At 64.7% G+C, this 12,095-nt stretch overlaps 1 protein-coding gene across 10 annotated transcripts in view; it reads left to right on the top strand.

Annotated features, from left to right (window-relative positions):
- HCFC1 (host cell factor C1) overlaps nucleotides 1–11,859 on the top strand; it is a 23,747-nt gene extending 11,888 nt beyond the window's left edge. For 2 of the 10 annotated variants that reach the window (XM_028482143.2, XM_028482149.2), the window contains 17 exons: nucleotides 360–557; nucleotides 953–1,177; nucleotides 1,267–1,371; nucleotides 1,774–2,017; nucleotides 2,310–2,452; nucleotides 2,601–2,739; nucleotides 2,880–3,100; nucleotides 3,711–5,145; nucleotides 5,344–5,507; nucleotides 6,054–6,630; nucleotides 7,085–7,402; nucleotides 7,587–7,705; nucleotides 7,803–7,940; nucleotides 8,208–8,393; nucleotides 8,996–9,296; nucleotides 9,642–9,705; nucleotides 10,529–11,859. In XM_028482143.2, the coding sequence (XP_028337944.1) occupies nucleotides 360–557; nucleotides 953–1,177; nucleotides 1,267–1,371; nucleotides 1,774–2,017; nucleotides 2,310–2,452; nucleotides 2,601–2,739; nucleotides 2,880–3,100; nucleotides 3,711–5,145; nucleotides 5,344–5,507; nucleotides 6,054–6,630; nucleotides 7,085–7,402; nucleotides 7,587–7,705; nucleotides 7,803–7,940; nucleotides 8,208–8,393; nucleotides 8,996–9,296; nucleotides 9,642–9,705; nucleotides 10,529–10,595 (4,644 nt within the window). In that variant the 3' untranslated portion in view covers nucleotides 10,596–11,859. Of the gene's footprint in view, nucleotides 1–359; nucleotides 558–952; nucleotides 1,178–1,266; nucleotides 1,372–1,773; nucleotides 2,018–2,309; nucleotides 2,453–2,600; nucleotides 2,740–2,879; nucleotides 3,101–3,710; nucleotides 5,146–5,343; nucleotides 5,508–6,053; nucleotides 6,631–7,084; nucleotides 7,403–7,586; nucleotides 7,706–7,802; nucleotides 7,941–8,207; nucleotides 8,394–8,995; nucleotides 9,297–9,641; nucleotides 9,706–9,935 lie in introns of all 10 variants that reach the window. The other 8 variants (XM_028482147.2, XM_028482145.2, XM_028482144.2 and 5 more) reach the window with 8 other exon arrangements.
- The last annotated feature ends 236 nt before the right edge of the window (nucleotides 11,860–12,095 follow it).

Below are 12,095 nucleotides of genomic sequence, written 5' to 3'. Positions count from 1 at the left end.
CGGCTCACGGGCCCAGCCGCTCCGCGGCCTGTGGGATCCTCCCGGACCGGGGCGCGAACCCGCGTCCCCTGCATCGGCAGGCGGACTCTCAACCACTGCGCCACCAGGGAAGCCCCTGTCTCCGTGGTCTTTAGGAAAGATCCAGAACTACTGGTAACTCTTGCTGCCGGCTTGCTGTGCCTCGTCAGTGGTAGGAGTCCACGTCTGGGGTCAGTAGGGCAGGGCCCGGCAGTCCTGACGCTGAGAGGTGCTGCTTTAGGGCGAGCCAGGCGGGTTCTGGTGAAGGCCGTGGATCAGGGAGTGTGGTGGCCTCGGGCCTGGCGCTCCCTGCGGGCTCACAGCCCCTGCGCCCGCTGCAGGTCATCGGCAGCAGCCCGCAGATGAGCGGCATGGCGGCGTTGGCAGCCGCGGCCGCTGCCACCCAGAAGATCCCTCCTTCCTCGGCACCCACGGTGCTGAGTGTCCCGGCCGGCACCACCATCGTCAAAACCGTGGCCGTGACACCTGGCACCACCACCCTCCCAGCCACTGTGAAGGTGGCCTCCTCGCCAGTCATGGTGAGCATCCCTTGGGCCTGGTTCTCAGCCTTGGGGCCGGGGGCTTCTGGGCACTGTGATCAGCCGGCGGTCACTCCTTCCGGGCTTTGGACCAACCCACAGAGGCTGTAGGTCCGTAACCGGTGTTTGCTGTGGGCTGTGGGATAAGCCGGCAGCCGTAGGGGTGTGGCAGCCTTAGGCTAGACTTGCTGGCCCAGTGTCCTCCCTTGCTTTGCTAGAGGAAAGGTAAACCAGATTGAGCTGGGGACGCACGCACGCACGCACGCACGCACGCACGCACGCACGGGGCAGGGCAGGCTAGAGTTTTGCCGTGCACCCCCACCCCACCCCCGCCATTCCAGGCAGAGGCTGGTGCGCTCTGTGCCCCGCCCACCACTCTTCTCTGCTCCCTCCAGGTGAGCAACCCAGCCACTCGCATGCTGAAGACTGCAGCCGCCCAGGTGGGGACGTCTGTCTCCTCTGCCGCCAACACGTCCACCCGCCCCATCATCACAGTACACAAGTCGGGGACTGTGACGGTGGCCCAGCAGGCACAGGTGGTGACCACAGTGGTGGGTGGGGTCACCAAGACCATCACCCTGGTAAAGAGTCCCATCTCTGTCCCAGGAGGCAGCGCCCTGGTGAGTGACGGGCGCCGGAGAGCCCAGCCCAGGCCGTGCCCTTCACTGGTCTCTGGGTCACTCTTTGTGCTCTATCTCTTCCTTTCCAGATTTCCAACCTGGGCAAAGTGATGTCAGTGGTCCAGACCAAACCAGTTCAGACTTCTGCAGTCACAGGCCAGGCGTCTACAGGCCCGGTGACTCAGATCATCCAGGTGAGCTCATGGGCCCCCGACTGTGACACAAGCAAGCGTAGAGTGGGCGCTGGCCTGGGGTTGGAACTCGCGTCCCTGCCTAGACATGATCCCACGAGCACAGATGGCACAGAAGGTCCTGCTGCTTGGTCCTGTCACCCTCGGTCTTCAGAATATTCTGAGCTGCTTGGGCTGCCGGTGGAGACGAGCCAGACCAGAGTCACCGTTAAACTTGCCGTTCTTGTAAAAGAGAATGGACAGACGTACATGGGTATAACTGAATCGCTTAGCTGTACACCTGAAACTAACACAATGTTGGAGATCAGCTGTGTTTCGATTAAAATTTCTTTAAAAAAAACATCTCCCACCTTGACAACGATGCCGGTTCACCTCACCCCCCTTTTGCGTGTTTTCCCCTTACAGACCAAAGGGCCCCTGCCGGCCGGGACTATCCTGAAGCTGGTGACGTCAGCAGATGGGAAGCCTACCACCATCATCACTACCACGCAGGCCAGCGGGGCAGGGACTAAGCCCACCATCCTGGGCATCAGCAGCGTGTCCCCCAGCACCACCAAGCCCGGCACGACCACCATCATCAAGACCATTCCCATGTCGGCCATCATCACGCAGGCGGGCGCCACGGGTAGGGGCCTCCTCCAGCGCGCTGGTGAGGGACCATGTGAGGAGGGAAAAGGCGGGCGGACGGAGGGCGGGCTGCGGCGTGCTTCCATTCTGCTCTTCCCCTCTTCCACCCTCTCCCTGCCTTTTCCTCAAGATATGTCGGGAGGTAGCAGGGGTCCGGCTACAGTTGGTACTTCTTTGTTTTAATCAAGGGGCAGCAGGAGTAACTGCTTGAAAGGGGGCCCAAGAGAAACGGGACCCGGCAGCAGGCCCGGGTGGGAGGCCGGTGCTGTCCCTCGTGGCCCGGCCTGAAGCCAGGCTGCCCCCCTCTCCTCCAGGTGTGACCAGCAGTCCCGGCATCAAGTCCCCCATCACCATTATCACCACCAAGGTTATGACTTCCGGAACTGGAGCCCCAGCCAAAATCATCACTGCCGTTCCCAAAATCGCCACTGGCCACGGGCAGCAAGGAGTGACCCAGGTGCGGCGTGCCTGGCCCTCTCCTCACCCCAGGGTCCAGTCCGGGAGCCCAGCAGGCCACTTGGGTCTTCCCGTGGGGCCTGGGAGGGCCAGCGCAGGGTCCGGCCAGCCCGCACGTGACGTGGGGCTGCTTTCCTCTGGCATCCCAGGTGGTGCTGAAGGGCGCCCCCGGCCAGCCGGGCACCATCCTCCGCACCGTGCCCATGGGCGGCGTCCGCCTGGTCACCCCCGTTACCGTCTCCGCTGTCAAGCCGGCTGTCACCACGTTGGTCGTGAAGGGAACAACAGGTGTGTAGGCGGCGGGGGGAGTGGGGCAGAGTCGGGGTGCGCCCCGGCCCCGCCTGCCCAGGGAGAAAAGCTGCCGGGAAGGCGGCGCCAAGCGCGGGCTTCCTCCCACATCCCACCCCCGCCTCCCTCCCTGCCCTCAGGCGTCACGACCCTAGGCACCGTGACAGGCACCGTGTCCACCAGCCTCGCCGGGGCCGGGGCCCACAGCACCAGCGCCTCCCTGGCCACACCCATCACCACCTTGGGCACCATCGCCACCCTCTCGAGCCAGGTGATCAACCCCACTGCCATCACCGTGTCGGCGGCGCAGACCACGCTGACGGCGGCCGGCGGGCTCACCACCCCCACCATCACCATGCAGGTAGGGCAGCCGGGAGAGCACGTGGAAGCGCGGGCCCAGCCTGAGGGTTCCGGCCTCCACGTCGGGGCCGTCCTCTCCAGGCTTCCTCCTGCCACGTGCAGCTGGGTCCTTTTCTCCCTTCCCGTGTGTGGCACCCGTAGGACGGTTTCCCTGTAGCCACGTAATCACGATTCTTAGTCACCGTCCGATAGCGTGTCACGCTAAGATGATATGTTTCAGCCATTTTTAGTTTTTGAGCGTTAGGCTTTTTCAGTTGTGATACCGTAGACGGTACGACGATTCATTTTGGGGTGCGTGTAGCATCTTTCTCTTCGTACGTTGTAAGCTGAATTCCTGGTGAAGCGGTGAAGCGTCTGTGGCTGGCCTTGGTACAGCCTGGGGTCAGCAGGGTTCCCAGCCCAGGCCTTGCCCCCACCCAGCCCCTTCCCAGTCCCTGTGGCCCTTGAGGTGACGCAGTACCTCTTCCTTGGCTCCTGAGAGAGTCAGTGTCTCGGGGTCAGAGGGTGAGCAGGTCCTGGATTTGCCAGCTTTGTTGCTTTAGGAGCCAAGTTGGTGGTCCCGGCCAGCGTAGGGGACACTGTACTAATTCCCCATCTGGCCTCTCCCCCAGCCTGTTTCCCAGCCTACCCAGGTGACTCTGATCACAGCGCCCAGCGGGGTCGAGGCCCAGCCTGTGCACGACCTCCCCGTGTCCATTCTGGCCTCGCCTACTACAGAACAGCCCACGGCCACGGTCACCATCGCTGACTCAGGCCAGGGTGACGTGCAGCCCGGCACCGTGACACTGGTGTGCTCCAACCCGCCCTGCGAGACCCACGAGACGGGCACCACCAACACGGCCACCACCACCGTCGTGGCTAATCTCGGGGGGCACCCGCAGCCCACCCAAGTGCAGTTTGTCTGCGACAGACAAGAGGCAGCTGCTTCTCTCGTGAGCTCCACAGTGGGCCAGCAGAACGGCAGCGTGGTTCGCGTCTGTTCCAACCCACCGTGCGAGACCCACGACACAGGCACCACCAACACGGCCACCACCGCCACCTCCAACATGGCTGGGCAGCACGGCTGCTCCAACCCGCCGTGTGAGACCCACGAGACGGGCACCACCAGCACGGCCACCACCGCCATGTCGGGCATCGGAGCCGGGCAGCGGCGAGACGTCCGGTTCACCTGTGTGGCAAGCACCGTGACCGCCGTGGTCCGGGTCGGCATGGCTGCCGGGGCGCCAGATGGAGCCCAGGGCTCGGTCAAGCCCGCGTGCCAAACCCGCCAGACCATCGCGACCAGCACCACCATGACTGTCATGGCCACCGGGGCCCCGTGCTCGGCTGGCCCGCTCTTCAGACCAAGCCTGACCCTGGAGGCTGGTGGCCGTGGCGCCACGCTCGTGCAGTTGGGCCCTCTGAGCACCCAGGTCAGGCCTGGCGGTGAGGGTGGCCCCCTAGCTGGCCTGGGCCCGCTGGTGTCCGTGGGGCGCCAGCCGGAGGCGCATCACGCCCACACGACGTACACCGCCACCACGGCCCGCTCTACCGTGGGTGCCGGGGAACCCAGTGAGGTGCAGGGGATGCCCGCGCTCGGGTACGAGAGCGCGCCCGGCGCCGCTGTGACTGCGAAGGCCCTGGGGGCGCTGCTGTGCTCCTCGGCCACCGTGACGCAGGTCTGCTCCAACCCCCCGTGCGAGACCCACGAGACGGGCACCACCCCTACGCCCACCACCGCCACGTCTACCGGGGGTGCGGGCCAGCCAGAGGGTGGGCAGCAGCCCCCCGCTGGCCGCCCCTGTGAGACGCACCAGACGGCTTCCACCGGTACCACCATGTCAGTCAGCATGGGCGCCCTGCTCCCCGACGCCGCGCCCTCCCACAGAACCCTGGAGTCCGGCTTGGAGGGGGCGGCAGCGCCCGCAGTCACCGCCCAGGCTGGAGCTTCGTTGCTGGCTCCTTTCCCGACGCAGAGGGTGTGCTCCAACCCACCCTGTGAGACCCACGAGACAGGCACCACACACACGGCCACCACCGTCACCTCCAACATGAGTTCCAACCAAGGTAGGTGGAGGCAGCCATCCTGGCACCCGTGCCCCCCGGGGCCCAGGCCCCAGCGAGAGGCCCTTGGTTTGATTCCACGGATCTCGGTTTACTGGCCTGGGCGGGTCCTCTGGGTGATGGTGTCCCCGGCTGGCAGAGCTGGGTGGAAACCCTGCTGGAGGGGGGCTTGTCATCCTGCTCTCCGCTTGCCCCCCGCAGACCCCCCGCCGCCTGCCAGCGACCAGGGAGAGGTGGAGAGCACCCAGGGCGACGGCGTGAACATCCCCAGTTCCAGTCCTATCACGACAACGGTGTCCTCCACGCTGACACGGGCCGTGACCACTGTGACACAGTCCACACCGGTCCCGGGCCCTTCGGTGCCGGTAAGAACCCCCGGAGGGCCCCCCTCTGTCTGCACTTCTGGCCTGCGCTGTTCCAGGATTGGACACCAGGTGTCGCTCTTGCTCCAGGCACGCGCCACTCCTGGTTCCTTTTCCAGACCATAGAAGGGCAGCCTCGTGCCTGACAAGGCAGGGCGCAGGAGGCCCCCAGGCTTGGTGGGTGTCTCGTGGGCGCTTTTCTTTCCGTAGCTGTTTCCTACGGCTTGTCATTTGGCTGTCGCCTGTAAGAGTGCCTCTGGCTCGTTACTCGGCTGTCGCCTGTAAGAGTGGCACAGCGGGAGTCTGAGGGCACCTTCGGCGAGGCCGGGAGACCTCTGTGAGGGTGGGGTGAAATTGGCCGGCAGGTCGAGGGTCTTTACTCCTCTTGGCACGCCCCCCACTGCTCAGCGACCCACCGCCCCTGCTCGTCAGATGGGGTCGTGGCGGCCCCTGGGGAACGCAGATCCTGGCCCACAGGGAAAGATGAAGGTCTGCCTGGTTCTGGTCTCCCACTCCTTCCCTCTGACGGGGGCTTCTCTCCCTTTCTAGAAGATCTCATCAGTGACCGAGACTACCCCAGGGGCTCTGACCAGCGAAGTCCCCATCCCGGCCACGATAACAGTGACCATAGCCAACACAGAAACTTCTGACATGCCCTTCTCTGCTGTTGACATCCTGCAGCCCCCAGAGGAGCTCCAGGCCTCGCCAGGGCCTCGCCAGCAGCTTCCGCCACGGCAACTCCTGCAGCCTGCCTCCGCACCCCTGATGGGGGAGTCCGCCGAGGTCCTGTCAGCCTCCCAGGCCCCCGAGCTCCAGGCCGCCGTGGATCTGAGCAGTACAGGGGACCCGTCTTCAGGCCAGGAGCCCGCCAGCTCAGCCGTGGTAGCCACTGTGGTGGTCCAGCCACCCCCGCCCACGCAGTCCGAAGTAGACCAGTTGTCACTTCCCCAAGAGCTGATGGCCGAGGCCCAGGCGGGCACCACCACCCTCATGGTAACGGGGCTCACCCCCGAGGAGCTGGCGGTGACTGCCGCCGCTGAAGCGGCCGCCCAGGCCGCGGCCACAGAGGAAGCCCAGGCCCTGGCCATCCAGGCCGTGCTCCAGGCTGCGCAGCAGGCCGTCATGGGTAGGTGCTGGGGGCACGGTGGGCGGCTCACCGCACCGTCTTCGGTTGAGGGCAGGTGGGAGCCCCGAGGGGAGGACGGACTCCTCGGGAGGAGTGAGGAACCGGGGTTCCAGAGCCTCCCTGCTGGCAGCCCTGGCTGGCGAGCCCCGGCGACAGGCAGCCCGGGAAGGGGAGGCTTGTCTCCCGTCAGGGCAGCAGGCCGCAGACGTGACAGGGAGGGCAGGCTGACTTGGGCACCCAGGCAGGAAGCGGGCTTTCTCGGGGGCGGGGCGGGGCGGGGCCGGGGAGGAGGGCAGGGTAGAGGTGGGCCGGAGACGAGGTCTGAGAGACAGGCTCTGAGGGCCGGCGCCCACCGGGGCCGCCCCTAGCTCCGGGAGGGCGGTGACCGTGGGCAGCCGGGGCTGGGCTCTCCCGCCTGCCGCTCCTCCTAAGTAGAAGTCGTCTCCGCCTGGAGCAGGCACCGGGGAGCCCATGGACGCGTCGGAGGCGGCGGCCGCCGTGACGCAGGCGGAGCTGAGCCACCTGTCGGCCGAGGGCCAGGAGGGCCAGGCTACCAGCATCCCCATCGTGCTGACGCAGCAGGAGCTGGCCGCCCTGGTGCAGCAGCAGCAGCTCCAGGAGGCGCAGGCCCAGCAGCAGCACCCCCTCCCCACGGAGGCGCTGGCCCCTGCCGACAGCCTCAACGACCCGACCATCGAGAGCAACTGCCTCAGCGAGCTGGCCGGGGCTGCGCCCAGCACCGTGGCCCTGCTGCCCTCCACGGCCGCTGAGAGTGAGTGGGGCCCTGCTCCCCCCGGGGAGCTCAGCTGACCGCGGGAGAAAGTCTCGGGGGGGGGCGGTGCTGGTTCCGGGCCCCTCCGTGCAGAGGAGGGCGTGTCCTCTAGCCTGCGGGAAGGGCTCCCACGCAAGAGCCAGGTCTCCAGGGCCTTTCCCGTTGATGCCGTCTTTACTCCCAGGCCTGGCTCCGTCCAACACGTTTGTGGCCCCCCAGCCAGTCGTGGTCGCCAGTCCCGCGAAGCTGCAGGCCGCGGCTACCCTGACGGAAGTGGCCAATGGCATCGAGTCCCTGGGCGTAGTGAGTCTGGAGTGACGGGGACTCGGGGGTGTGGGGTGCGGCATCTGGGCCCCGAGGGTTGGAGGGCCTGATCTCCCCTCCCCTCTCTGACTTCCAGAAGCCAGACCTGCCACCGCCGCCCAGCAAAGCCCCCGTGAAGAAAGAGAACCAGTGGTTTGACGTGGGGGTCATCAAAGGCACCAACGTGATGGTGACACACTATTTCCTGCCCCCCGATGACGCCGCCCCGTCGGACGTAAGTGTCCCCGCGAGCTGAGACCTCCGGGTGGGTAGGGATTTATGAAGCTCCCCGGGGGCACGCCTGTCTTAGGGCTGCCCCCTCTCTCTCCCTGTGACCCTTGAAGTGGCTGTGAAGCCCAGCCTCGGCCCACCCACCCCACCACGTGGGCCTGCATCGTCCCCAGGGTAGAAAACTCCTCTGCTGGCCCCAGAGCCACGCTCCAGCAGCCCTCTCACGTCACTTCCGTCTCTCCCTTCCCGTTCGCTCGGCCTCTTTCCGCAGGACGACTCGGGCACGGTGCCCGACTATAACCAGCTGAAGAAGCAGGAGCTGCAGCCTGGCACTGCCTATAAGTTCCGCGTTGCCGGGATCAACGCCTGTGGCCGGGGGCCCTTCAGCGAGATCTCCGCCTTTAAGACGTGTCTGCCTGGCTTCCCGGGGGCCCCCTGTGCCATTAAAATCAGCAAAGTGAGTCTCGCCGTTGGATCAGCCTCTGTCCTCGGCTAAGTCCGTGCACTCGGCACTCTCTTCTGTGCCGGCCCGGGCGGGGGCCCCAAGGTGTGGGCAGAGCCAGCTGGCTCTGGGGTGAGGCTTCTGGTCCCGGCTCTGTCAGCGACTGCCAGGGAGACGAGGGCAAGTTCCTCCCCGTGCCCCTGCCGCCGCCTCTCCCTTTTGACGCGCTGTGTGCTGTGCTCCACGTGCTCTTTCATCTAATCCTCGAAGCCCCGATGAGGAGCCTGAGGCATCAAGAGGCTAAACGACAAGCCATACATTTGGTGGCAGAGCAGGGCTAGGAGGGCTGTTTGGAATCCCGTTCGTTTTATTGTGCCGTTGCGTCAGGCTCCCTTCCAAGCGGGGGCAAAAGGTGCCATCTCTTTGGAGCTCCTCGAACTCTGCTCTGGAATAGCTTTGTCGTGTTAGGGGGAGGGGTGAAGTATGAGCACTCAGTTCCGGAGGCTTCGGAGCATCGTCGGCCCTCTGTACCCGGGCGGGCGGGCGGGCGGGCGGGGTGGGACTAAGTCGAGAAGGCCGAAGATGGCCTAGCTTGATCTCTGCCCCCTCGGTTCCAGAGTCCGGATGGTGCACACCTCACCTGGGAGCCGCCCTCCGTGACCTCTGGCAAGATCATCGAGTACTCGGTGTACCTGGCCATCCAGAGCTCGCAGTCTGGGGGCGAGCCCAAGAGCTCCACCCCGGCGCAGCTGGCCTTCATGCGGGTGTACTGTGGGCCCAGCCCCTCCTGCCTCGTGCAGTCCTCCAGCCTCTCCAACGCCCACATCGACTACACCACCAAACCCGCCATCATCTTCCGCATCGCTGCCCGCAACGAGAAGGGCTACGGCCCAGCCACCCAAGTCAGGTGGTTGCAAGGTGGGTGTTGTTCGTTGGGCTCCTGCGGGCAGCTCTAGGGAGAGGTTGGGGGGGGAGGCGGGGGAAAGCCCCGCGAGCGTCGCCGGGACCACGCGGCTCCAAGCTGGGCTTGGGGGCTTTATATCCTGGGGTGGCGTCTCGGAGTGGAGGGTTCCTCGCCTCATCTGGGGGTGCAGAGAAAGCTGCTCGGGGCCGGTGGGGGCGGGGAGGGCTGCTCCGTCAGAGTTTGCGCGGGGCTGGGGGGCCGCGGGCGTCGTCCCCGCTCTCGTCCCCTCAACTGCACGACCGGAGTCGTCTCACCCCCGTTGCTGAGCCGCTCGCTCACTGTTGCCTCTCTCCTCTCAGAAACCAGTAAAGACAGCTCTGGCGCCAAGCCGGCCAGCAAGCGGCCCATGTCCTCTCCAGAAATGTAAGCGGGGAGTGCCTTTCAGGAGCCTTCTGAGGCCAGGGGTAGGCGGATCCCGGGAGGAAGGAGCGGTGGGGACAGTCGGGCCCGGCTTCTCCTTAAGCGAGGGGGGCTGCTTAACCGGGCACGATGCCCCGCTAGGGCCCGGCCAGAGCCCCCGATGAGTCCCGCTCGCTTCGCCGTCGGGACCCACGCTGACGCTTTCACTTTGCCTTTGCCTCCCATCTCCCAAGGAAATCCGCTCCAAAGAAATCGAAGGCAGACGGTCAGTGAGAGGCAGCCGCCCTGCGCCTGGCTGCTTCTCCAGACCCCCCTCTGCTTCAGGACCGCCAGCCGCCCGGGCCTGCCCGCCCCACCCACCCGGCGCTCACTTCGTCCTCACGAGCCGGAGCCGCCACACCGGCTGCCGTTCTCTCGCCCTCTCTCCCTGTTTTAAGAATAATCTTGAGAAAGCACATTTTACCGTTGCTGTAGGGGGGAGCAGAAGGCGGATGTGGAAGAGCCCCCCTTCCTCTCCCTGCCCGGCGCCTGCCAGGGGACCAAGGCCCCAGGAGTGGGGGGTGGGCGTGGAGGCCGAGGAGAGGCGCCCCGCCCCCTCCCCCCGGGCCCCTTCCCCCGCCTCCGCACCCTGAACTGGGTGTCCGTCTGGTTCTGTTGCATTTTCTTCCATTAGTGTTTGCCGACACCTAACGCCCGCCCTGCCCGCCCCGCCGCTCCTCCCGCCCCGCCCTGCCTGGCACTCCCATGGGAAGCTGACACGTTTTCTCAGAGGCCTTCGTACACCCACCTCTTTCTCCCTTCCCTCTTCTTTCCCGTTTGAAAACAGAGAAGAAAGAAAGAAAAAGAAAGAGGTGGAGAAGGAACCCCGTGGTGGCCTGAGCAGTGTTCTGTGAAAACCTCCCGACTCCCATTTGGGGCGTAGAGTTAGCCGCCCATGGAGCCTGGCTTCGGCCTCTCTGGGGTTGGGGCCACATCACCAACTGCTGCATTTGTTGTATTTTTTTTAAGTTGAAGTTGATGGGGTTAACATTTTTATTGTAATTTTAGCCTTAGCGTGTGGGGTTTTGTCCCTTTCTTTGGTTGTTGTTGTTGTTAGCTGTGTACAGAATGTGTATCTCTCCCCCCCACCCCCTTTTTTTTCCAACTCTTTTTCTCCCTGGCTAAGCCTTGGCAGGGATCTTTCTGGAGGAGAAGCTGGGGCAGCCAGGGTAGGAGAGGCATGGAATCTCCCCTGTGAGCCTGGTGTTTGCTGCCCAGCCCAGTTCCCTCTCTCTGGCCCCTGCCCTTTGCCTGTCCCCAGGCCTCTGGGACAAAGGAGGGTGAGCTGTCAAACCTCACTCCCCACGGGCAGTTGCTCCACACCTAGAGGCTCGAGCTCGAGAGTCCGCTAGAGCCCGAGGTCAGTCAGGTTGCTGAGGAGGATGGTGTGGAGGTGGGGGCCGCGGCATGACACCCAGTCCTGGGTTCACAGCACTCTCCACGACCCCCAGGCTCGCTCCCCGGCATGACCGCTTAGAGCATCCAACACCCACAACTGCCGCTTCCTGCAGCTGCCCTCTCTCTCGGCAAAGCTGGCGCATGACGGAGGGGAACTTGGCCTCAGAGGCAGCCCGGGAGGGCAAGTTGTGTGGTGCCACCAATTCTGTGAATTTACAGTGCGGTCCCCAAGCTGGGCCCGTCCTCCTAGGGCCAGGCTTGCTGGGCTTGGGGCTCTGCTTGGAATGGCTAGTGACAGCTTGCTGCCCCACGCCCAAGCTTTAGGCAACGAGTGAGACTTGCAGGCGGGTCGCACGAAAGGATTTGAGACGACCAGCCGGTCTCTTCAAAGCCCCTTTCTCTGCCCTGGAGATGCAGCTGTGGCCGGGGGGAACCCCAGCCTCTGCAAACCCCCACCCCTGGCCCACGCCCTCTGGGGCCTCTGATTTGTTGTATTATAGTATATTTCGCTGTGGAAAATGTCATGTTTAGTCACCTTGGAGCCCACCGCCTGGTCCCATTGTTTCCCCGTCCCTATTCCCGAGCCCTCGTTGATCTCTCGTTTCTGGAAACAGTAAGCTCGTTCACCTATTGTAGAGTAACCCCCGTGACTCAATATTACCATAGTGCGATGTCGTTTTGTGCTATTTTGAACAATTAAAAAGAGTTTTTTTGAAATAACCACCTGCCGTCTCGCTGTGTCTGGGGCTCCCACGGGAGGATGCCTGAGGTGGGAAGTGGGGCCCCACAGGGCTCACCAGAACCCCCAGGGAGCCTCTTGTTCGCAGGGCCTGCCGTGGGCGGAATTCTGCTTCCCCATCGGCTCCCGTGTTTCAGAGTTCTGTGGGCTGTGGCCTTGGCACCGAGCTGCACTAGGGCCAGGTTGCCCACAGAAGATCCCGTGATGGCGGCCAGAG

Source organism: Physeter macrocephalus, chromosome 21, assembly GCF_002837175.3.
Source record: "Physeter macrocephalus isolate SW-GA chromosome 21, ASM283717v5, whole genome shotgun sequence".
Classification (NCBI taxonomy): Eukaryota; Metazoa; Chordata; class Mammalia; order Artiodactyla; family Physeteridae; genus Physeter; species Physeter macrocephalus.
This window is presented reverse-complemented; position numbering and strand designations above follow the sequence as displayed.